Source organism: Rhineura floridana, chromosome 2 (genome assembly GCF_030035675.1).
Source record: "Rhineura floridana isolate rRhiFlo1 chromosome 2, rRhiFlo1.hap2, whole genome shotgun sequence".
NCBI classification, from domain to species: domain Eukaryota; kingdom Metazoa; phylum Chordata; class Lepidosauria; order Squamata; family Rhineuridae; genus Rhineura; species Rhineura floridana.
The window spans coordinates 157585261-157610627 of NC_084481.1; the positions used below are offsets into that span (position 1 = coordinate 157585261).

Here is a 25367-nt window from a genome sequence, read left to right on the forward strand (position 1 = left end):
CACTTAATGTGACAATCTCAGGTGTCCTCAGATTTCCAGAGTTGCAGTTGTGGTTACATTTAATCAGGCTCCTAATGTTAAGATATTTTAAAAACTGAAACAAGGACTGAATTGGTCAGCTTTTATGAAAATAGGAACATCCTCAGTTCTTGTTTAATTGAAGTACTTTCTCTGGTGGCTGATTTAAGCATTATATTCCCCTATTTTTCAACATTCTGTTTATTACAAGCTGCTGCTTCTCTTTCTCCTCCTTCTCCTTTTTGGTTGCTGTTAAAAGATTATTGCTGGATCAGACCAAAGACCCATCATAGCCAGCATTTTCTTTCTGACAGAGACCAGTCAGCTGCCTCTGGAAAACTCATAAGCAGGACATGAAAACAACAGTCCTCTCTTGGTTCTTATTCCCAGCATCTTGTATTCAGAGGTATGCTGCCTCTGAACATGGAAGCTTGAGTTGGCTATCCTGGTAAATAGCTCCTGATAGATCTGTCTTCCATGAACAGAGAGCCGCAGATTGTACTCAGTCCTAAATACTTCCCACTTTCCTGGCTAGGAGTTAGACACTCTGAAAATCATTCTGTTTTGTAGTATACTTGATGGAAATGGCTGTGCTTGCTTTTCTGCCAGCAGTCCCTGCCAGACTCTGCCTTGAGTGGCAGGAAGAGACCTCCGACCCTGTGACTGAGGCTGATCTTGTTGGTGCCGAGAAGACCTGCACACCACAGTGCCACAACCCTTTCCTGCAAGGTGTTGCTGGAGCCATGACATGCATGCAAAGACATTCTGTTGTGGGTGCATCCAAGTCTTGGATGCCAGTAAAAGAAACCAGCTAGTCAGTGCAGTCTGTCCAGGCAGGAGACACCAGAACAATTAAAGTGTGCTCAGGAGAGAAGGGAATATCACACATTTTGGCAATATTTTTATATCTTCTGTGATAAAGCTATGGTTGGATTAATCAGTAATCTGGTATACTCTGGTAGACATCTCTTCAAACCCTTCTTGATTAACCAGCCACATTTTCCAATCCTGTTGCCATCAGTTAGAGCTGTTCTGTGGGCAGCAGCCCGGGTTGAACCTGAAGCTTGGAATTATGAGCCATGGGACTAACTGGTAGTCTGAACAAAACAGCAAGTCAGGACTGGAGGGTAAACTAGGGCAAGTCCAAGGATGCAGAAACACACCCAATGCTCAGGAAGACCATGCTGCTCATGCAAGGCAATGGAAGCAGGAGGACTTTTATAGCTATCCAGGAAGTTCCAATGGCCAACTTGGGTGGGTGGAATCAATCACTTCACTAAGGAGGCTGCCCTCTGCAGTTTAGTGATTCCTCACAGGAGGCAGATACATATAGGCTCAGCAGTTGCCAACACTATCTTTCCTATTCGTCAACCAGCGTGAGAAAGTCTTTGCTACTTCCTGTCTCCTACAGTTAGGAATATGTGTTCCAGGGCATGTTGTCATGGCATTTGTTGGGGGCTCTGATACATAAACCAGAAGTGTCAGGTGTGTCCCTGCAAAAGGTCTTCCCATCCCAGTAATCTCCAGATATCTTGGTTGAGGTGGACTACATACTATATAAGGGTCCTGCTAAGGGCTGGTCTTGACTACCTAGCTATGTATTGGAAACTTTATTCTCTACCACTAGTGTCCACTGCCAGGTACTACCACCATTAAGCTGCATTAACATTTGCTTCAATCTCTTTTTCCTGGCTGAAGTTAGGTAGGATCTTGGTTGTTGTTGTTTATATAGGGCAGGTGTGGGGAACCTTTGGCCCTCCAGATGCTGCTAAACTACAGCTTCCATCATCCCTGTCCATTGGCCATGCATGCTGGAACTGATAGGAGTTGTAGTTCAGCAACATCCAGAGGGCCAAAGGTTCTTCACACCTAGAGTTGCCAGGTTCAGGGCCTGCGACTGATCCTGTATCTTTAGGATAAGAGAAAGTCAGCCAAGTGCAGGTGTTCTTGCAACATTGTTATGAGAAAAACCACAAGGTGGAATTCTCCCTTCCCCCTGCACAGCTTTTAAAGATACAGGATCAGTCTCAGGCGTTGAACCTGGCAACCCTACTCACACCTGATATAGAACTACAGGTGTGCACAGCACTTTATACAAAGTACAAGCCAACTGATCCTTGCCCCATAGAACTCAAAATGTAAAATTTGACATGGGAAGCAACACAGGAACTGGAAGCGGGAGTAGATGGGGAATTTTTTAATTTTTTAAAATTTATTTAACTTAAATTTCTAGGCCACCCTTGAAGAATTAAAATGGTCTCAAGGCAGTTTTCATAAAACACACACTAAAATACAATGGGTAACATTTAAAAAACACTCTGTAAAACAATACCATATTATTAAAACTAGCAAGCCATCATGAAAAATAATATATGCAATTGTTTCATTTACACATGCAATGTGTAACTGAAACCTTAGCTGTACAATATGCCACATTTGGAAGCTTCTGGGGCAGGGTGCCATGGATGCAGTTTGGTGGCTATCCGGCTGATAGTTCCTGCCTCTGATTCAGGGACTGCTTGTCAGTTATTCCTAGAGATGGGAGTTCCCAGCATTTGTGAAAAGATTGCAATCCTCTGCACACTTACTTGGGAGTAAGTACTATTGAGTTTAGTGGGACTTGCTTCTGAGTAAATATGCATAGCATTGGACCGCATATCTGTTAGGAAATGAACAAAAATGTTCTTTTCTTAATCATGTACAGTTCTTCCTAGTTCTACTCCCATTTCCCCTTTGAACTAATCTCTCTGTGACCTTGAAGCTTCCTTTCCTTAAACACAGTGTAGCTAGCATTTATGTCCTGCAGCCTGTCCAGCAACAGGTCTGTAGGAAATGATTTGGTTTCTATTACTCTTAAAATCCTGATGAGTTTCAAGTAGAAATCCTCTTGTTGAGAATTCTGCTATTAAAATGTTTCCATTTTGTTTAGTCCCTCTTAAGCCAGGGGTGGTGAACCTGTGACCCTTGAGATGTTGTTGGGCTACAGCTCCCATCAACCCTGACTATTGGTCATGCTGGCTGAGGCTGATGGGAGTTGGAGTCCAGCAACACATGAATGGCCACAGATTGTCCATCCCTGTCTTAAATCTTACAGCTTGGTTTCGGTCATATACAATTTCTGGGGAATATCATAGGAACTAGCTGCCTTGTGGCTGATGTTTGCCGTGGTATGGAGAAAATTGCCCCATCTGTGCAGTGAGCTGCTGCACATTAATGCTTTGCTGCATGAAAGCAGTTGAGAGCAGCCTTTGTGCGGCAGTTGTTACATCAGTCCTAAGAATTCAATTTTATTCATTTTTTAAAAAATTGTAAATAAGACTCATGTGTGATGGGGCCATGACATGGGAGTAGCCTTCAAAATAAATAAAACGATGACTTTTGAGTTAAAAATGTGATGTGACACCTCAAAGCAGAGCTATAAGGCTTAAGATATGAAAAATTGAAAACTTTTAATAGCATAACCCTTGAAAAACAGTTCCTGCATGAAACACATTAGGATTTTAATGGAGCCTGGATCTTTTCCTACGGAATACTTATTACAGGCATTTAAAAAAAATTTGTCCGATGTGATGGCTGGCTGGAGTTTGCAACAAGAGGGAGCTCTTTCAAGCCAGGAGATTCAGAGACAGCCTACACTCCAGCTGAGAATGGCATGCTATGGGGAAGATGGTTGAGAGGTTGCTACAAGGGAGTGGAATCAAAAATGTGGGAGAAGTCCATACTACAAAGTAAATAGTTTTATTTTTATTTATTTTATTAAACAAAATTTGTATACCACTTATTTGACAGAAGACCTCCCACCCACTGCCTTACAAAGTAAATGTTTTAGCTGAGCGATACATGCTGTGAGGTAGCCAAGGGAGGGCAACATAAGGGAATGCTCTGTTGACATTCCTTGCTATCATTTTGTGCAACTTTGCTGTCATGTGAAGCGCTCAAAGGGCTTTTTGAGACTGGGAGATCTTTTGTGCCGAGAATTAACTTCTCTCCCCAGAATCCTTTCATCTCAAAGTTTGGGTCACAAAGTTTGGGTCAAAAAAAGTACATGGCTATACTTCTGAATCTTGTAAAGGTGGTGGGTTAGAAAAGTTCCAAAGGAGCTTGAGAAAAAGGGTACTGGAAAGATCAAGAGGAACAACTGAGAGATGACTCTGTGAGAACATTTAGCTTCCCTATGGTAAATCCTCAGAGGAAGTCTTTTAGGAAGCTTGTGAAAAATTTTGCTGGGTGGCATAAAAATAAGAGGAATTGGCCAGAGCAAAATGTCATGGTGGTACCTGATGTGCAAAGACAATGAGTGTGTCTGTGTATGCTATTATGCAGCCTTGTCCTCACATTTTCCTCCCTTAACATTCATCCTGGCCAATAGCGCATCTGCAGTAACATCTGGGAGAAGTGGGCATTTATGATTTCAAGTAAGATTTTGTATTACTACCTACTGTATGTTTTTTGCATGATTCTTTTAATTTGGGATCCTAAGTACAGTATTTGCGGATGAGTTTTAAATTGAAACAATGAATTGGGTTTTTCTGCTCTGCACAGACTTCAACCAATTTGTAATTCCTGTCCATTTGACACTACTACTACTGCTATTGCTATTGCTGCTGCTGCTGCTGCTACTACTATACTGTGCTTGCCAATACCAAGTTATCTCTGCAGGTAACATTTTTCTGGAAGAAAAATTGCACTATTATCATGGCTATGTTTACATGTGTTATCCCACTTAATGATATAAAATACTTATACAGGCAACATCCTCTGATATCTAGGGTAACATAAGAATTGATGTATAGACTGTACCCTGCTGAACAGCAGGAGTAGAGAACTATCATTAAGCTGAACAGCAAATGCTCATGTCTTAGTTTGGCATTTTTCTTCTTCCTGGTGTTGCTGGATTGCTTTTTTATTATTTCTGTAAAATGCTCGTGTGCAACTTTCAAAAGTACACTATGGTGTGGGGTCAGGTATGATCTCTTTATTCTCCTATGACAATACTGTTGGTCATTCTGACTTGGCACTATCTTGCAGGGCAGGGGTGGGGAATGTTTTTGGCATGCCTGGACAGATCCTTATCTCTCCCATCCTGCAGGCCAACTATGACAGATAAACAATCTTGCCCATCTATCAAAGTTGATCTGGGGGGGATTGATCGTGGCCAAGCAAGATTGAACTTCCTACTCATCAGCTGATGCGTGGAAAGTTCAATCCTACTTCTGCAGGGTTCTGGTGTGCAAAGTAGTTCCCTGCGGGGAACTAGCTCATACACCTGAACCAAGCAGGATTGAACATTCTGCACAGTTCAGTCCTGCTTTTTGCAAGGATCTTGCTTGTTCACCTAAGCCAAACAGGGTTGAACTCCCACCCCACCAGCTGATGAACAGGGAGTTCAATCCTGCTTTCTACCCAGTTGTACAATGGACAGAAGACATGGCTCAATGGGCAGCTTATGAGAAGGTGACTTTCCGTTGTTTGCCGCCCTGGGCTCCTTCTGGGAGGAAGGGTGGGATATAAATTTAATAAAATAAATTAATAAATAAACACAAAAAGATGGGAAGTTCCCAGATATATGGACTCTTTATACATCTTTATTTATCTGCATGTCAGAGCACTGGGTTGGTCTGGACCACCAGCTGTAACCCCCACCCACTTCCTCTTCTCCCTCTCTCCCCTTAAATGTATGCACAGAACATATTGTTTTGATTTATTATGGTTTATTTTGTGTTTAACTGCATTGGCTTTGTTTCTTTTTGGAAAATTCAACAAAAAAACTATTGAAACAATTGCTTTGCAGCTGCATCTCTACATATGATATCACATATAACATCAGATGTGGGGCAGGTGAATGTGGTTCAGGGAAAATGGCCTCACAGGCCAAATGGGGAGGCCTGGTAGGCCAAGTTAGGCCCATGGGCTGGCGGTTCCACACCCCGTGGTAGGGTGAGTGAGCAAGTAGGAAATATTCTATGCCTGGCACAGCCGTGGTTTATTCTTCATTAGTAATCACCAACTGAGCTAACAGAGACTGTAAGCACACTAGTCATTTCAAAAGCAGGGAGAATGGTTTTTCTGGCTGTGCTTTGAAGTGTCCTTAGCTGGATACACCTTCCTTCCCCATTGCTGACTTCAGATCTATCAGGACCGCCCACAGCAAAGGGTTGGGACAATCACTATATCTGCCTGCAGCAAAGCATTTCCATTGGCCACACCTGGAGAGGCAGTGGTTGATCTACCAATCAGTTGCAAAATCTGTCTGGAAATTTTTTTAAAAAATGCACTTGAGCTGATCTGACCAGGTTTTAGAGTAAAAAGCGGTGGAGTTTGTCTAGTGCAGTGTGACCCTACGTTCAGAAAACAGAGGTGAAGATGCATTGGAACCAACACAACAGTAAATGTGTCTCTACCCTTAAAGTAGCTGGAAAGCTTCCATGAACTACCTCTTAAGAACTGGGACACCTCAGGCGGCAAATACCGAAGGGCGAGGAAGCAGAGGTGTGGTGCTGAAGAACAGGGTTGTGTGTGCCATGCAGCCTGCTCTGTGTCTACGTTAGCCTGATGCCTAGCTGCCAATCCAGTTGGCTCCTGTATGTGGAATGGAGGGGGTGCCATCTTGTCCTTTGCCATGGGTAGCAAAATTTCTTTGGCTGGCTCTGCATCAGAGTCCTGTTACAGTTACTTATATCAATACAAAATATTTTTTATACCAGGGGAATAGAAGGATGAAGTGCAGGAACAGGAATGTTAGCTGAGACAGACTAGCCTGTGGAGAAGACTCTCTACTGGCAAAGAAGGCAAACCGGAGGGCCAAGTGAGAGCTCAGCCTCACTTGCATGTCACTTCTCCCTGATACTTTTATTGAAAATAAAAAAGCAGCTTTGTTTCAAAACAGTAAAGAACAGTGGTGGAAGAATATCCTGGAGAGTAAAAAGAGACATGGGGCTGCTTAACCTTTCACTTTCTGCCATTTTCCAGTCAGAATTTCCCCCTGCAAGCTGCTTTTCTCCCTGTTGGGGGGGGGAAAATAAATGGGGACTTGTACCTTTTTCATCTGTGGGGTGAAAAGCAGCTGGGAGGCAAATTGACCGGTGGGGGGGCAGCCCAAAGGGAAAGGGAATTAACAGATTATCTCTTTCCCCCGTTGAAGCTGATGTTCTGCTCAAGAAAGATCCCTTTCAATTGAAAAAAATTGGAGGGGAAGTTATATATGACGGCTTGTTAACATGTCATTTAGCCCTTAATAGAATAAACGGTGAGGAGCTGAGAACAAAGCCTAAGCCCATATTGCAAGAGTGATGAAAGAATAGAGCAGGGGTGGCCCTGCAGATATTGCTGGATGCCAGCTCTCATCAGCCTCAGCTAGCTTGGCCAATAATCAGAAATGATGGGAATTGTAGTCTAGCAAAATTTGGAGGGCCGTAGGCAGAGCTTGGAAAAGTTACTTTTTTGAACTACAACTCCCATCAGCCCAATCCATTGGCCATGGTGGCTGGGGCTGATGGGAGTTGTAGTTCAAAAAAAGTAACTTTTCCAAGCTCTGGCCGTAGGTTAGCCACCCCTAGAATAGAGGATTTACTTTGATTGGGGGGGGGTGGCTAAGAATGTGAATGATGGCTGCAGGATGAAATAGCTTGGATTATTTGATTTGTTTTGATAATAACACCTTATGTCTGAAGTGGCAAAAATTGCTGAACTTAGGACCTTTGCTCTCTGAGTTGTTCAGCTGTTTCTAGGCAGGGCTGGTGCCAGCACAGCTTGGAAGTACTTGGTGCCTGATCTGAGACACAAATGTGACCACAAACCAAGGAATATATGCTTCCCTCAGCCTTTCACCTACATTTACTTCCCTGTGGGGCTATGCTGTTCATTATAGTTACACTTTTGAGAGGAAAGCTTACTAACATTTTCCCTCTGGGACTGGCACTAACAGCAACGGGCAAGGCAGTGCTCACCAACTTTCCAGTCTACAGGTATTCTTAATGCAGTATTTTTGAATTGCAGTAAAGTAAGGGAATTTAAATCAGATTGCTGCAACTGTATGGCTGATCCTCTATTCTTTGCATGCTGAGCTTTAAGCATTTCCATTGGTTTCCAATAATATTTAGAGCAAAGAGGTGGTTTTCACAGTACAATTCAGTAGAATACTCAACAGCAGAGTGGGGAGAGGGCATCAATGCTGCCCAATCTTATTCTCTTGCTGTCTCTGAGCTCTCAGTGTAACAAGTTGAGGTTCTTGGGTAGAACTTAACAACTCTATTGTAGGACGAGCAACAGCTTCCAGCCGAGATCTGTGCCCAAGAGAGAGGCTTGAAAGGTCCTGATTTGTCCTAGTTGTGCAGATGGATATTGTTTAGATAGAGATGATGGTTTGAAACTTCTGCAAGGTTTTTGAACCCCACAATAAGTTTTGTTTTGTTGTTGTTGGCAAAAGTATTGATGGATTAGAATAAAATAACTAAATGTAAGTGGCTGTTCTGTGCTCAGACTTGCTGCTTTTTCACCCATTAGTGACCATACTAAAATAAATAAATTAATGCACTTGCTGTTCATTTGATATGACTCTGAGAATTGCAAATTTCAGGCAAAGAAACTAACTTTTTGTTAGGCGTTGGTCTTTGTTGCTAAATGCTTTAAATGGTAAAATAAATGGTACGTTTTCTTTTTCAATATCTGTCAGACTAGCATATCTTTCGTCTTTGTTTTCCTGATAAGATGAAAAGGGATTTCTAACATGGATTTCATAGCTGTTCTCAACCTGGTGCCCTCCAAATGTTTGGGATGACATTTCCCATCAGCCTAACTAACATGGCTCTGCTGACTAGGGCTAATGGGAGTTGTGGACCAAAACATCTGACGGGCAGCAGGCTAGAGAAAACGGCTCTAGAATTATTCCAATAATAATAATTTGCATTGCCTCCCCATCCCCATGTGTTGGATTTTCTGTGTACCCACTTTCTGAACTATCAAGAAAACTGTGTAGGTTTTTCATTCATCTATTGCCTATCAAGGCCTCATTGTCAGGTTGTGCTTTAGCAACCAACACTGTACCACACATCCCTGCTGTGAAGACATGTCATGCTACAAATGGATTGAGTGCAGGAGGTGCGGGTTGCTAAATACCCTCTTATTTCATAATAGTACCCCCTCTTATTGAATATAATATATTTTGTTTCAGATACCACAACTCCAGAGCATTCCTAATTTTGGAAATTTTGGCTTGGCAAGGCTAGATAAGAGTCAACAAACTAAACCTGCTTGTGGATCCACAAAGGTAAAATGAAAATACAACATTCTGCAAAAGGTTTCAGTGCACTATCTGTCTTCTTAGCAAGAACCCCCTTAAAATTGTACCATTTTTTGTCTGTAGCAGCAAAAAGGCACTAATAGAATAACCCCCAGTCCCAGGCTGCAGCTGCTTCTTAGTCTGCTCTTTGGACATAAAAGTGGGACTGTTCTTTTACAAGTACAGCCTTTCTTTGGTTTTCTATGCCTTCTAGGTAGAGTGGGGGATAGGAACTACATTCTCTAGATACCTAAACCTAACCTTATAGGTAGGCAAAGTACCTCCCATTACAGTACTTCCCTCTTGAATTCACTCCCTTGGACACAATATGTAAGGAAACATTGTTCATTACCCATCTGAAGTTCAGAATGCATTGTTTGCTTTTCTAGATATACTGTAGGGCAGCCTACCCCAACCTAGTGACCTCCGTATGTTTTGGACTGCAACGCGCACCAGTCAGCAAGGCCCATCATCAGGGATCATGGGAACTGTAGCCCACAACATCTAGAGCAGCCTTTCCCAACCAGTGTGCCTCCAGATGTTGTTGGACCACAACTCCCATCAGCCTCAGCCAGCATTGCCAATGCCAACTAGGTTGGGAAAGGCTGATCTAGAGGGTACCAAATTTGAGAAGGCTGCTCTATGGGCTTGAGTGCCTTTTCCCACATTCTTACATGCCCACAGATCTAACATCTTCTTTTCTTTTTTTGGTACTATTCCTTGCACTTGTTTTCATCTCTTTTTCAATGGGGCTTTTTGGTGCACATATTCTTAACATATCCACTTGAAATGTTTTGATTTGATGTTTTGGGTTGCTTTTTCTCCATTATCATTTGTTTACATAACATTCTCTTATTTTTTTCTACCCAACATCCCCCCCCGGCGTTAACTTTTAAAATTCAAAGTGAAACTTGTTTCTTACCTAGTATTATGATTCCTTTTTTCAAAAAGGCTGTGTCAGACACCCAGAGTTTTCATCACTTTTTGCCCTTTTGCCTCAGAGCTACCAGCCATCTGTGAAAAACCCAGGGTTTCAAGGAACACTTATCAATCTCCTAGAGTTGCACTCTCAAACATTTTGCTGGTTTAATATATATATAAATTGTTAGTCCCTACCACCATACTGAATGGGCACTTAATTTATACCTAATATCTTAGACTTCCCTTTCTGCCATCTAGATATTTAGAGGTGGTTCATATAAAACTGAAAACTACCGTTCACCAGGAGTGTATAATTTAATTGAGCACTGAAACATGTAGGTTAATGTAGAAGATTTATATCCATAGACAAATCAGTGTAATAGATAAAAATAGATTTATTACTAGAAAATCACTTAGGTCACATTCACACCATACATTTTAACCACTATTATTCCACTTTAAACAGTCATGGCTTTTCTGGGAAGTGTAGCTTGTGAAGGTTGCTGAGAGTTGGTAGGAGACTCATATTCTCCTCACAGAGCTACAATTCCCAGAGTGGTTTAGCAAGCAATCCCTCTTCCCAGGGAAATCTGGGAATTGTAGCTCTGTGAGGGGATAGGGACCTCCTACCAACTTCCCAGGATTTTGGGGAGGAAGCTATGAATAATAACAGTGGTTTAAATGTATGGTGTGAATGTGGTCTTACAATTCAAAACATAAAAAGTCTCTCTTAAAAGTGTTCTGTATCTTAAGTATACCTGAGGTACAGAGTTCTAAGAGTTTATCAAAGCTGTGTTCCAAGGCATCGGTGAGCCCCAAGCACACATATTCCAAAAGAATAAAGGATTTATATAGTAGTAGTAACTAATTGTGAATCTCTCCATGAATCTTCCAGATTATAAATTTGGGATCCTCCTATTGGAGCCTCATCATTTTCAGAACCTTCATATGTGACTGGAGGGAAGACAGTCCAACCTCTGCCTGTTCTTCCACCCCTCCCGTTTCCCTCATATAACAGCAATCACAGGCATGAAAGACAAATTTGATGTGATCTGGTCTTTTTTCTGTCTTACTTGAACCGGGAAGGTCAAACATTGCAGCCAGCAGTCTCCTAAATTTGGTTATGGTAGGGATACATTCAAGGGTTAAACCAAGGGATTTCCAATTCCTCATAAATGTGCACTCAGTTCCACTCTTCCTTTTTCATGCATGATCATGCTTGATTATTCTGCTCCCATGGAGTAATATGTACCCCCACATTTCCAATTTCCCCCGATCTCTATTTATTCCCCTGTACTCAGTTGCTTAATATATTTCTGTTGTATTGTTTATCTCTCATTTTGTGTTTAAAATGTAACAATAACAACAACAGTAATAATAATAATAATAATTTATATTCCGCCTTTCCTCCCAGCAGGAGCCCAGGGCGGCAATGGTGGTGATGTAATCACAGGAATATCTGATGCCCTCACATCTAATAAAGAGGCATAGGGCTCTTTCTTTTTTTTTCTCTTAAAAAACAAAACACCCTCAGCCTTTTTATCTAAACTGAGGAAGAAGAGAGAGGGAAGAGTCACTTTCCCCCACTCTCAGCTGATGTAGATCCTGCTATGCATGGCAGGGTGGGGGAAGACACAAAACACATATTTGCCATTGGCTGGGGCACCAAGGACAGTACAGTTCTTTCTCCCACTCATCCTCTTGCTTGAGACTTGCTGGCCAGATTATTAATTAATTAATATTTGCACACACAATGGCCCTCCTCATACACAGGCTCCTCATTCTTGTACATGCCTGAGGATTCTCTTCTCTCCAGCAGCACCGAGTACAGTCCCACCCTTCAATAGGGAAATCTGTCAGGATTGGGGGAAAAGGTGATTGTCTACTGCTTATGATGTGGACTAATCAATGTCTTGTACTCTTAGAGAGACTGCCAGAGACAGGTCTTTGGAAACACCAGTAAAGAAAGCTGATGCTAAGATGAGGGTTCCCTTCTCCGTGCTAATGAATGTAGGCCAGAAAGGACAGAATTTTAATTTTCACATCTCAGAGGAAGTGTGGCCATTTCCCTCCAAAGCACTGAAAGGTATTTAAGGTTGATTGAACAGCCATAAACTAAGCAGGAGAGGAAAAAAGACTGGATGACTGATGGGAAAATATACCACCAAATGAGGCAAGCCAGTTTTGCTGGTTCTCAAAATGGAGTTTGGGCACTTTTTAAATGGAGGTAAGTTATGTCCAGTTGGCCATCATAAGCCAGGGTCATCACAGGTGTACACGTCACCAGGATAAAAATCCCTCTTTCAAATTGTGCTTAGCTCAGTGAAAATGCAATGGACTATCTCCAGCCTCTGAGACTTTTTACAGCTCCTTCCCAATGGTGCCTTATCTGGTCATCCAAGCTCAAGTAAGGATTTCAGGCTCTTATGCTGTCAAAAACTCCCTTGTAGATTAAAGTGAACATCTAGCAATGAGTTTCTCTTTTGCTGTTTGACTTGGCCTCCTTGGTTAATTGATGACATGTCAGTTTTGAAATCCCCCTAGGCAAGCATCTTTGCCCTTCTCTTTGGCTCCAGTTGTCTGTCCCTCCTCCCTGTTTACTGGAACATGTTAGTTTTCCCCAATGTTGCTTAAGACCAAATTCTGCTGTTCAGGTTTTTAGGTCCAGAAATTAAACCCTTTCTGTATTTTTATATGTCTAGTACTTCTACAAGCTGTATGGCCGTTATTTAAAATAATGAAGATTTGGTTGAATGATCCACAAAAACATTTAACATTGGATCTTTGAAGCAAGCCTGCTTGAGTCAATGCTTTTGAAACTCAGACAATGACCAGAAAGCCAGTATGCTTCAGTGGACAGAACTGGACTAGGAACTTAGCAGCTCGTACTCATCAAGTCTTATTTTAATTAGCTTGCAGGTAGCTAACCATCTTGCAGTATGCTTTGTTTTGCCTTCCTTCAGTTACTGACTTTACTTGTCAACCATACCCTTTCAGAAATCTCCATGAAAGTGAAACTGCCCTGCACAGGAGGCTTGGCCGACCCCTTTATGTCATTTGGCTAAGATAGTCATGTTGAGATGGAATTTTTATTAGCAGCTAGAGTGTATGCTGACTGTTTTAATTGTACTGTCTATCTTTGTTTTGATGATTTGATTATTGTTACTTTAGTGTGTGTTCTTTAAAAAAATGGTTTTTATGACTTTTTTTGTTAGCTGCCTTGAGCACTATATTTCTAGTGGAATGTGGGATATAAATTATTCTAATAAAAATATTTAAAATTAAACTGAACAAAACAAAAATTAGGCTGAGAAATCAGATGTCAAAGGAGGGAAATTACCTTTAAAATCGGATGCCTCCCATTTAAAAGGACAGAGATGGCAGCTCTGAGGGAACAACAACAAGTGGGTCACAGTCTTGGCTAGTACTGTTGTAGGAATAGTGTAAAAAAAAGTCTTCCTGGTAACTCCAGGAGCTGTGTTTTTCATCTGCTTCTGCTTTTCTCCAGACGCTTTTCCATCTTGCGAGGACATTGTAACACTGCATTCAAATATGTTGAGCTTGGCCGTAACCATGCTTTAGAGATGAGGATGTGAGCCACTATAGGGCAATCAGCATGGGTCCCACACAGCTTGTGGCACAGAATCATGGGAAGAAGGCATGCATATTCGACATGGAGGAGAAAGGGTTTGTACTTTTCCATAGCTCAGAGATCCCACCTGAGCACATAGGTAAGATAAAGACCTTGTTTCAGCCACTTAGAGCAAATGTTTGGAGCAGAACTAGCATTGAAATCTATACCTTACACTGAACAGGGGGATAGACCTAAGTGGTGGAATTCTGGACTGTATGGTACCACACCAGATTGCAAGGGGGACAGGGTGTCTTCCCCCTCCCCCCCAAAAAATGCTTACTCACATTTTTTGGATTCCAAAACTCCCTGCAAGAAGTAGATTATGGAGAGAAAGGTTTAGCAGTAAATAGGGCCTATTCCTGCATAAACACACTCTTTGTATGTAGGTTTGAAAAATGTACTGCCTTCAAGTTGATTCCAACTTATGGCAACCCTATGAATATTCATACAGCTGGTATAGCACAGTGGGGAGGAGAGCCTGGCTGGGAGTCCAGAGTCTGTGAGTTCAAATCCCCGTTTGTGTCTCCTGGGTGTAAAGGGCCAGCTAAAGATCACCCCCACAGTGAGTGGCTCAGGGGTTACGTGCCCTGCCACCTGTGCAGCCGTGGGCAAGCTGCATAGTCCCAAGGAGCCCAGTTGCCCCCCAGCTAGCAGTTGTGGACAAGGAAAGGGCTGGCTTGTACAGCTGTGGCAATCTGAGCAGGCCCTAGCCAGCTGGGGAGGACTAGCCTCAGAGGGAGGCAATGGTAAACTCCCTCTGAATACTGCTTACCATGAAAACCCTATTCATAGGGTAGCCATAATCAACTTGAAGGCAGTCCATTCCATGAATGTTCATAGGGTTTTCATGGTATTCAGCAGTATTCAGAGGTGGTTTACCATTGCCTTCCTCTGGGGCTAGAGAGAGAAGAGAAAATGGAGGCAGAAACGTTATTTCAAGTCTCTCAGACAGCTGAAAGTGGTTTGAAAAAGATACTGCTGCTTGCGGCATGTTTGCTCATTCCCCTTTTACCTCTGAGTTTTGTGTTGCTTCAAAAGCCTGCAAAAACTGCTTGACTAGAGCAAATGGGAAAAAGAAAACAGTGTGTACAGCTGCTTAGGAAGCAGTGTTTTTCTCAACCACTCATAAAAGCTATTGTCGGACTCCAGCTAAGGTGGAAGAATCAGTGCTGCCCTCTGGTGGTTGGCCCCCAGAAAAGCTGTGAACCATGTTATGAGAACAAATCTTTTTACAATGTAAAGTTCCAACCTATTTTGCTCCTTTTTACTTAACTCAGAGGACTCTCAGAGCCCCAAGACCAGTAGTGTAGTGGCAAATTCAAAAGTGCAGGTTCCCTTCATGATAATCATACCATGCCACCGTCATAGTCATGCCCCCTTTTCCAGTTTCCCCTTGTCTCTCTTGCTCTCCCTGTTGTCTCCTGAGCCCATGCTCCACTGCAACAGACATCCCTAGGAGCTACTCAGCATGAAAGAGGAGGCTGTGTGTTAGCTACTGAGAGGAGTCTTCTGAGTGGCTACTCATCTCTTTTCTCTCTGATTGGCTCCAATCAGCACAAAAGGGCAGGGACTCTTCTCAGTGGCTAACACACTCCCTTTTCATGCTGATTGGCTCCTACAGAGGGACACTGCTCCCCAAAAAAGTAACGAGTCTATAACTCCCTGCAACCCTAGATGACTACACCCCTGCCCAAGACCCTCTGGTGTTAGCTGATGGGCCCAAGCAAGTCCCTTATTTCTGAACTAGGAAGTTTGGGCCTCTTTTCATCACAGGGTTTGTTTGCACGCTTATACAACATTGTATGATTTTTTTGTAAACTACTTAGACTTTTTTTACGATCAAGTGGTATATCAATTTTGTTAAACAAATAAACATATCTAAACACTTCTCCTTTGTAATCTAACACCCTTTGTGTACCCCATTCCCCAATGCAGGGAGTTAGCTCCACTTCCATTATCAAATAAAGTAAGTTCCAGGTTTTCACACCCCCTTTTTTGTTATCCTATTAGCAGTTCCTGAGTTCCAATTGCTCTTTGAAGTTGCCTTTTGCTGTACAGATGAATATGTACGTTGTGACTCCACTGAGCAAAGCTAGCCCTTCCCTATCTGTTCTCCTTTATTTGTTACTAAAGAAGAGGACAGCCTGCATCCTCTATATATCTGTTACCATCTTTCTATGTGGAACCCTTCAGGGAACTCTTACAGCTCAGGTCCTTTCAGGGCCAAATAGAAATTGTCAGTAGGGTATGTGATACTATCTGTACCTCCTTAGATATGCATGGGGAAAAGGGGAGATTGTTTAAATTAGTGCCTCTTCTGATCAAGATCTTCCTCATATCACAGCTTTGTATACACACAGGAAGATTTTAATGGCATGAGGGTAGGATTCTAACCTGTGATCTCCCATATGCTTTCTGAGGAGGTACACTTGCTAATGTTTAAATTATGGTTCTAAGAAATATTACGTTAGTCCTGTCCCCTGTAGCTCTACAAGTGAGTGAGAAAGGCTTTGCTAAATATTGGAAGAACTGAATTAGAGGAGGAAGAATATGCACCCTCTTCCTAGGTACCTATGTGCTTTAATTGTACTGGGATGTAGAGTTGCCTTTATCAACCTTTGCTGGACTACAATTCCCATAATTCCTGGCCATTGGCCATGCTGGCTGGGGCTGATGGAAACTTTACTTCAGCAACATCTGGGACCTAAATGCTGGGAAAGGTTGATGTAGAGTTTGTGGTTTCTCTCTGCTCAACCATTTGTGAGGAAGGACTTCTTTCATCTACTTTATAAGACATAGTCTTTCTTTGTTTTCCAGGTCTAATTTCACAGCCTCTCCTTTTTTTTTTCTTTCGCCCTTCTCTCTATTTATAGAAAATCCTCCCCTGAAACGGAAGAAGGGCCCTGCCCCCAAGATGCTTGGAAATGAGGTGTGTAGCGTGTGTGGGGACAAGGCCTCAGGTTTCCACTACAATGTCCTGAGCTGTGAGGGCTGCAAGGGCTTTTTCCGACGCAGCGTTATCAAGGGTGCCCAGTATGTCTGCAAGAACGGCAGCAGATGTGAAATGGACATGTACATGCGACGAAAGTGTCAAGAGTGCCGATTGCGCAAATGTCAGGAGGCAGGCATGCGAGAACAATGTAAGTGACAAGATTGGGATACCTAGGAATAACATGGAAAAGGTGATGTGAAGACAGAGACCATGTAGGAATAATGTGGCTCTTGGGGCTCATTATTACAATATTATGTCTTAAGCATAAAAAGGTAGTGACTTTGTGTCGATAGTATTCTAACCCTGCTCAGAAAAAAATAGTTAACTAGACAATAAGCATAATATAATATGCTTAAGATGAAAATATAATATTACAATTTTCACTGAATTCAGAATATTTAGGCAAGTTAAAATATGGGCTACCTCAGACAGGGAGATGAACAAGTAATTACTGGGAAAGATGAGGGAGAGACAGATATATGAAGGGCACACTAGCTGCAGGGTTTTAATGCTATTAGGCAGCTGTGTGGTCACACTAAGGAAAAAAGTCCTTCCATGCCATGAGATCTACAAATTTGTCTTTAAAAAAAAAAGGTGGGGGAGAAGGAGAGAGCGGAAATCCTGAAGAGGCTAGATTTTGCACTGTGTGTGTGGTCTGTTGCTGGTGCATGAAAGAAAAGGCAAGTACAGGGCAAGCTGATATTGTGGATGCCCACATGCAGAGCTACCATGCAGGTTGCTACCTAGGAGATAAGAAATGCTGAGACGTGGCACTTTCAACCTGCAGCACTGGGTAGGTGCCTGTAGTGTTTACCATCTTAGTCATTAGTCACTTTGCTGTGACATTTGTTACTGTTTTATTACTGCTGTTGTATTATTTTATTATGAAATTGTTTTTGTAGTTGTTGTTTGCTTTTGTTGTAAGCCACTTTGAGCACAATTTTTTTTTTGTAAGTCGCTTTGAGTTCCATTTTGGGGGAAAAGCGACTAATAAATATCTTTAATAATAATAATAATAATTGTGCACTTTGTGTGGCTAGATGTCCTCTCACTGCTTCCTGTTCTGTGTCCTGCTTTTAGGTGTTCTCTCTGAAGAGCAGATCCAACTGAAGAAACTTAAGAAGCAGGAAGATGATCGGTCTCAGGTGATAGTTGTGCGCCAGAGCCCATCCTCCCCTCCAGGCACCCCTCCTAAAATGACACCGGAGCAGCTCGACATGATAGAAAAGCTTGTGGCAGCTCAGCAGCAATGTAATCAGCGCTCCTTCACAGACAGGCTCAAAGTGACGGTAAAAGCACAGTTTAGTTCGGCTCTAAACTAGAGGGGGAAAGCAGATCTCATCTACCCTCAGTAAAACTTCCCTTCGAGTCACTAAAATGGGCATGTTTGTCAACTTTTGGGGGGAGGTAATTCCATACGCAACAGACAGGGTATACTTTTCTAGTACTTCTCATGGATCCCAAAGGGATCCGTGTATCCAAGGGAATAAGGGCCAGGCTGGTAGACCCTGAGAGGAGCTTGCTTTTGCCTTATGGTAGGTGGGCTCAGGAGCCTGACACCCAGAGGAAGGCAAATGGAATTGTACCAGTTGGAGAGCAGTGTGGCTCATCTGGACTCAAGGTGCTGAAAGACTGTGTGACCTGTGGCTTTTGGGGTTGTGGAATAACTAGCTTTCGACTGCTGAACAGGAGAGAATATTGGAGCTGTTTGGATTTGGGTGTGTACAAGAGCTATGAGGGAATGTTGAGGACCTGTAATATTTCTCATTCATTTCAGTAGACTCTTTGCTTTTTCTTTCTGCCTTTATCAGACTATTTCTTTCTTTTCTCCCCATGGCTTCCCCACAAAAACTTCAGCCATGGCCTCAGATTTCAGATCCCCTTCATCGTGAAGCACGGCAGCAACGTTTTGCTCATTTCACAGAACTTGCCATCATTTCTGTGCAGGAGATTGTGGACTTTGCTAAGCAGCTGCCAGGTTTCTTGGAACTCACTAGGGAAGACCAGATAGCTCTTTTGAAGACATCTACAATAGAGGTAAGGCCTACACTCTACCACTCTTGTCCTAAATTAAGACAGCTGTCAATGCAGTCACCAATGATGGTGACAAACACAAATACACACAACCATGATCTTCCCTATGTAACATCAGTGAACACCAATGGAGAAAAGCTTTTTCTTTTGATTAATTTTAAATCAACTGAGAATCAACTTTTAGGAGCAGAAAGCATATAAGGATCCATACTCCTGGAGTTCATGCCAGTCATTCCAATTTATAATTGCTATCTGATGGGGAGCTGCCAACTTTCCAAAGTAGGGGATATTGCAAAAACCAGTATTTTGCCACTTGACTATTTATTTCCTCTCCTTCTTGGGCATGGGAGGCTATTGGAGATGGTTCTGAAGCTCTGGCTGTTCCAGTTCAGATTCTAGCTACTCTTATCCTAGGGACAACAGAAGGTGGGACCAAGATTGAATCTGAAACCCATTGTCTTGGTCCAGGAAAATATTATGGTTAATGGTATCTAAAGCTGCTGTGAGATCAAATAGGATTAACAGGGCCACACTTCCCCTGTCCCTCATTTGATAGAGGTCATCCATCAGGACTTCCAAGACTCATTCAGTCCCAAACCAGGCCTGAACCCAGACTGAAGTAGGTCCAGATTAAAAAAAGGAGGTTGAACAAAGAGTACTTTTTCTGTCTGTTCCTCCCTTCTGGAACTCTTCATGTCCCTGCCCCCCCTTGTGAATGTCCGTTTTCCCCTCCTGAATGCGGTGGGCTGTGGTGCAGGGAAAGGAAGATAGCATCCAAAATCAGAAATAACCAGCTTCCATGAGTGGAGCTCTTGCTCACAAAAGGTGCCTGCCTCATTTCCCCCTTAGCCTCCTATGCCACAGCCCATCCAATTCAGCAAGGTCACTCTTCCCTCAGAAGATGCTTGGGTGGTGATGGTGATTTGGGGATTGTCATGTTCCCAGGATTGTCTCAATGAAGATTCAAATTTGGATGAATCGGAGGTCAACCCACTCAGGGAAGCTCTGCCTTCTATACCGTCCTGGCCTGAGGACATGGTTCTCCTATCATCTTCAAAGTCTGGATGATGACTCTGTAGCTTCTCCTGCTACTCAGCTCCAAAGGAGCATGTGACTGCAGAATCAGCTATGGGCACTAGGGACTGAAGACAGCTGTCCCAGAGGGACAGGGCAACTAGCAGGGAATATCCTGCCAGCCTTTTTAAGCCTTCAGATGCACTGTTTTTTTTGGGGGGGAGGCAAAACTTCGCCTCAGCTCATTTGGAGCTGTCCATGGTCTTGATTGTTACTTGCTGAAACTGGCCATGACCAAAATGGAAATGGACTGCCTTCAAGTTGATTCCAACTTATGGCGACCCTATGAATAGGGTTTTCATGGTAAGTGGTATTCAGAGGTGGTTTACCATTGCCTTCCTCTGAGGCTGAGAGGCAGTGACTGGCCCAGGGTCATCCAGTGAGCTTCATGGCTGTGTGGGGATTCGAACCCTGGTCTCCCAGGTTGTAGTCCAACACTCTAACCACTACGCCACACTGGCTTTCGGCCATGACCAAGTCACTAGGAAATTGGCTTGTCTTCAGCTGACTGACTTTGACCTGACCTACTTAACTGGACCTGATTTACTGTAACCTGATCTGCTTTGCAGTAAGCTGACCCACAACAATAGCTTGGCCAACTTGACTAAACCTGACTTCTGCCTGACTTAGTCTGTTTCTTCTCTTACAGTTCCCAAGTCCTGACAAAACAAGAAAAGGAGGGGGGGAAATCCCCTTCTGTGAGTGCTTCATAGGATCCATGCCATTGTTTATTACCTCAGTGAAGGGCTTGGGTGCATAGATGTGTTTTGCTGGTTCCATTGCCAGGCTTTAATGGACTTCTGTTTTCTGTGCTTAAGGTGATGCTGTTGGAGACATCTCGGCGCTACAATCCAGATACAGAAAGTATAACTTTTTTGAAGGATTTGAGTTATAATCGGGATGACTTTGCCAAAGCAGGTGAGCTAAACACAAGCAGATCTTTTTTTTGTTCACTATGGGACAATATTTAGGGAAGCTTTTTTTTAATACTAAGAAGCAAAATCCAGAATCTGCTCCAATAGAAGTCACGATTTTAAACTCCTAACAAATTGCACAAATGTTTGTTTTTCATTAGCTTCTTCAGATTGTAGTGTTACCCTTGACCTGATATTTGAGCTTTGGCAAAGTTTTTTGAAGGGATAGTTGCATAGTTAATATGGGCAGGAGAACATTAGAAGGGGAATATTGCTTGAGATGGGAACATTCCTGGAGGCCACGAGGAAAGAAACAGTAACTAAGTGGAATATTATAACATAATTATCTTTTGCTGGTTGCATATTTCTCAGACATACTGCAGTATTTTTTTTTAGCTGCTGTTTTAAAAATCAAATCAAAATTCTGTCATGTTGTATGGACTACAAAAAGCCCTGTGCATTTTCCTACATTGTTTTCTTCTTCTAAAGTAGGACTGTGTGCCCAAATCTCCAAACTACCTATGACAATGTGAATAAGGAGTTTGAAATGTGATGTTGTAGATGCCCTAAGTGACTGAATTTGACATTCTTGTTCTTAGCAGTACCTTTATAAAGTGGACATTTCCACTATGGCTCATTATTTCCTGATTTAGGAATTCCAAAGTGATTCCAGTGGGGTTTGATTTCCTTTGTACTTAAAAAGAGTTTTTAGGCTTAAAATGCTCTATTTCTCCATTAGAATAATTTTGTTCCATGTTGCTTATTAATTTTATGCCCATGTGTATATGTCCAGATGTTTGAGGAAGGAGGGCTAATTAGCTTTTACAGTTATTGTAATTGGAACTAGTGTGGCATGGAGTTTCTTGGGAATGAAGGAGACACAGTGCCAAGAACATAAAGTGCCACTGACTAAAGAAAAAAATGGGTAGGCTGCCATCCCCCAATAAGCCTCTGTTTAATTCAGAATGGGGGCCCACTGAGATTCAAAATGCCTTCTTTTAATTTTTTAATTTTATGTTTAAGCTTTGCAGTATGTTAAAGTAATGTCTATTTTTAACCTCCTGCTCACTGTCTTTTCCCCCCCTTCCAGGCCTTCAGTTTGAATTCATCAATCCTATCTTTGGATTTTCAAAGGGAATGAATGAATTACAGCTCAATGATGCTGAATATGCACTTTTAATTGCCATCAGCATTTTTTCCGCAGGTAATAAGCCTGGGAGGGCATGATGCTGAATCAAAAGATAAAAAGAGATGTTTGTATGTGGGAGCCAATACCCTTTTATTAAGAAGAAACACAGATACAGTATAGGGTAGGATTCTGTTGTTGGTACTGAAGGATAATTTATGCTGTGGATATTAATTCATCTTCTGGAGCATCTGTCTTTGTAACATGCCAACAATCAGAAGGAAGTCTTACATATATAACTTGTAAACCTCCCCAGTCTTCAAGAGTAAAAACAACTTCTGAAAGACAATACAATAGAAATCTAATTCACTTGATATGATTGTTCATACATCTTTTCATACAAATGGGAAGACAATTGAGACATAAAACACCCAGAGCTTGGAAAAGTTACTTTTTTGAACTACAACTCGCATCAGCCCAATCCAGTGGCCATGCTGGCTGGGGCTGATGGGAGTTGTAGTTCAAAAAAAGTAACTTTTCCAAGCTCTGAAAACACCCCTATAAAGTCTCTGATGGAAAAAGAGGGAATGTGAAAGATGTGGTCAAATTGTTGTTGTTGTTGTTGTTGTTTATTTCTCTGCCGCCTTTTGTCCAAAAGGCCCTTAAGGTGGCTTACAAAACAACAACATAAATACAGAATACATATCAAGAAAAACAGTACAATTTGCAGAAATTAAATAACCAAGTATTAACATATTAAAAACAGCAATAAAACTTCAATAACAATAGAATAACGAACAACACTTTTCTAATAAAAAATCCATGGAAGATGAAAGCTCCAAGAAATTACCTCATGGCTTGGGAGTTTCCATATACCAGGAGTAGCTAATGTGATGTTGTTGGACTAAAACACCCATCATCCCTGATCACTAGCCAGGTTGGTGGAAGTTGTAGCCTAACAACATTTGGAGGGCATCATGTTGGCTACCCTTGTCCTGCACAGTGCTGGTGGCAGAGAGAGAAGTGGTTCTGACATTGATGCATGGAGTTCCTTAGCTTTGGGTTACTCTTCTGGAAATGCGGGGTTGTGTCAATTGATTTCCTCCCCTACGACACAGACAACTAAGTCCCAGATGTGTGAAAGTGTATGAAAACATCATGTGGGCTGGGTGGGCATGTCACAGTGGAGTGGCTTCTCCTGTATGTTTGTCTGGATGCTTTGATACCAAGAAAATTATGGTTATCATCATTTATTTAGAATAGGGGTGGCCCTCCAGACATTGCTGAACTACATATCCCATCAATCCCAGCCAGCATGGCCAGTGAGCAGGAATGATGGGAGTTGTAGGCCAACAACATTTGGAAGTTTCCCACCCCAATTTAGAGTTTTAGGCTGAACAAAGCACTTTATATACATTACCTCAATCCTTACTGCTCTTGGACTTTATTCTGTATTGATACTTTAGTTTGTTATGGTAAAATAAAACTACTGTTAACAGTTATCTTCTCAATAACCTTATAAGATAGGCCAGTGTTATAGGTGGTGGTGGGGCTGAGAGCGAGTCATTGTTTAAAAACCACTTCTCTTGAGGGCAAGAGTTAAACAAAGAAAGTGGTTCACAGTTCATTCTCTTCGCCACTACCAAGTAAGGCCACATCTGCATCTTTCATTTGAAGTACTCTGGTACCACTTTAAAAGTCTTAGCTTTCTGAAAAAAACCCCCCTGGGGACTGTAGTTTGTTAAGGGTGCTGAAAGTTGTTAAGAGACCCATATTGCCTTCACAGAGTTACAATTCCCAGAGTTTCCTGGGAAGAGAGATTGATTGTTAAACTGCTCTGAGAATTGTAGCTGTATGAGGGGAATGGCGTCTGCTCTCAGCACCCTTAACAAACTACAGTTCCCAGGATTCTTTTATTTATTTATTATATTTATATTCCGCCCCATAGCCAAAGCTCTCTGGGCAGTTCTTTGGCGGAAGCTATAACTGTTAAAGTGGTATCACAGTGCTTTTAATGTAAGGTGCAGATGTGGCTTAACTCTTTCAGCATTGAAACTGATGGAAGTTAAATACTTGACTTTTGCTGTGTCATTCCCACTTTTACTTAATATTACCAAGCATAGATACATCACAGCTGGTGAGAAAGACTGGTTCCTGTGACTGGAACTTGTATGCTTCTATGTTGTAGAAGTTGTGTGTTTCTAAGTGGGATAATGGGCTCAAGTTACCAGAAGCCAGATTTTGACTGAACATCAAGAAAAACTTCCTAACTTTTACAGCAGTACAACAATGGAACCAATTACCTAGGGAGATGGGGGGCTTTCCACCACTGGAGGCCTTCATGAGGTAGCTGGACAGCCACCTGTCAGGTGTACTTTAACTTGGATTCCTGCATTGAGCAGGGGGCTGGACCCGATTGGCCTCTTCCAACTCTACTATTCTGTGATTCTGTGTAGGATGAATAGAGAGTGGTGGGCCAGACTTGAGAAAGGAGCTTGCTGGGTTTGAGTATTTGGATTTCAACCTCAGTCTGATTAGTCTGCATTCAGCTACTTATGAAGATTTCACTTCTTATTGGCAGACCGACCAAATGTTCAAGACCAGCCCTTGGTGGAAAGGCTGCAGCATACCTATGTAGAAGCCCTCCATTCTTACATTTGTATCCACAGACCAAACGTAAGTGTCTGGCCGAGCTCTGAGAATGATTGTATTGCCAAAGATACGTGTAGAAAAATATCCAGTTACAATACTCATCCTCTTTAAGCAGTTTCAGTGATCTGCATGGCCAAATACTTTTATTTATGCATGAATCTGTCTTATCCTGAATCAGGCCATTGGTCTGTCTAGTAACTGCTATACAATGTCACATGCAAACATCTTTCCAGCTCTGTTAGCTGCAATCCTTTTATCTGGAGTTACCAAGCATTGCACTGGGGCCCTTCTGCATGTCATGCTGCTACTGAGCTCTGGCCCCCACTCTGCTATCTAATATTTATTCACAGTAAAAAGGAACAGAGAAGGGACATGCATTCCTACATATAGATCTAATGGGTTCTTAATCAAAGACCTCTCTTCTCTTTAAGAGCTTGAGGATAGAAAGCAAGTACATAACTGAGATACTTTCAGCCATGGATCTCATAGAGATGGGCAATCCTATATACCAGGTGTGGGGAACCTTTGGTCCTTCAGATGTTGCCGAACTACAACTCCCATTATCCCTGGCCATTGGTCAGGCTTGCTGGGGCTGATGGGAATTGTAGTTCAGCAGCATCTGGAGGGCCAAAGATTCCCCACACCTGCTATATACGTAGAAACTGCCTACTTGTTATACAGCCTCTATGTGCCTCCTGGTTATATGGAACTCCTTTATAGTAAGA

The 25367-nt window shown here is 42.3% G+C and overlaps 1 protein-coding gene across 9 annotated transcripts in view; it reads left to right on the forward strand.

Moving 5' to 3' along the window:
• Positions 1-25367, forward strand: part of NR1H3 (nuclear receptor subfamily 1 group H member 3) — a 49350-nt gene that overhangs the window by 20632 nt on the left and 3351 nt on the right. For 6 of the 9 annotated variants that reach the window (XM_061610955.1, XM_061610957.1, XM_061610950.1 and 3 more), the window contains 9 exons: positions 9188-9283; positions 12919-13135; positions 13725-13947; positions 16724-16990; positions 17923-18131; positions 18700-18879; positions 20769-20868; positions 21955-22068; positions 24572-24666. In XM_061610955.1, coding sequence (XP_061466939.1) covers positions 13833-13947; positions 16724-16990; positions 17923-18131; positions 18700-18879; positions 20769-20868; positions 21955-22068; positions 24572-24666 — 1080 coding nt within the window. In that variant the 5' untranslated portion in view covers positions 9188-9283; positions 12919-13135; positions 13725-13832. Of the gene's footprint in view, positions 1-4382; positions 4434-7880; positions 7983-9187; positions 9284-12918; positions 13136-13724; positions 13948-16723; positions 16991-17922; positions 18132-18699; positions 18880-20768; positions 20869-21954; positions 22069-24571; positions 24667-25367 lie in introns of those variants that run through there. The other 3 variants (XM_061610956.1, XM_061610953.1, XM_061610949.1) reach the window with 3 other exon arrangements.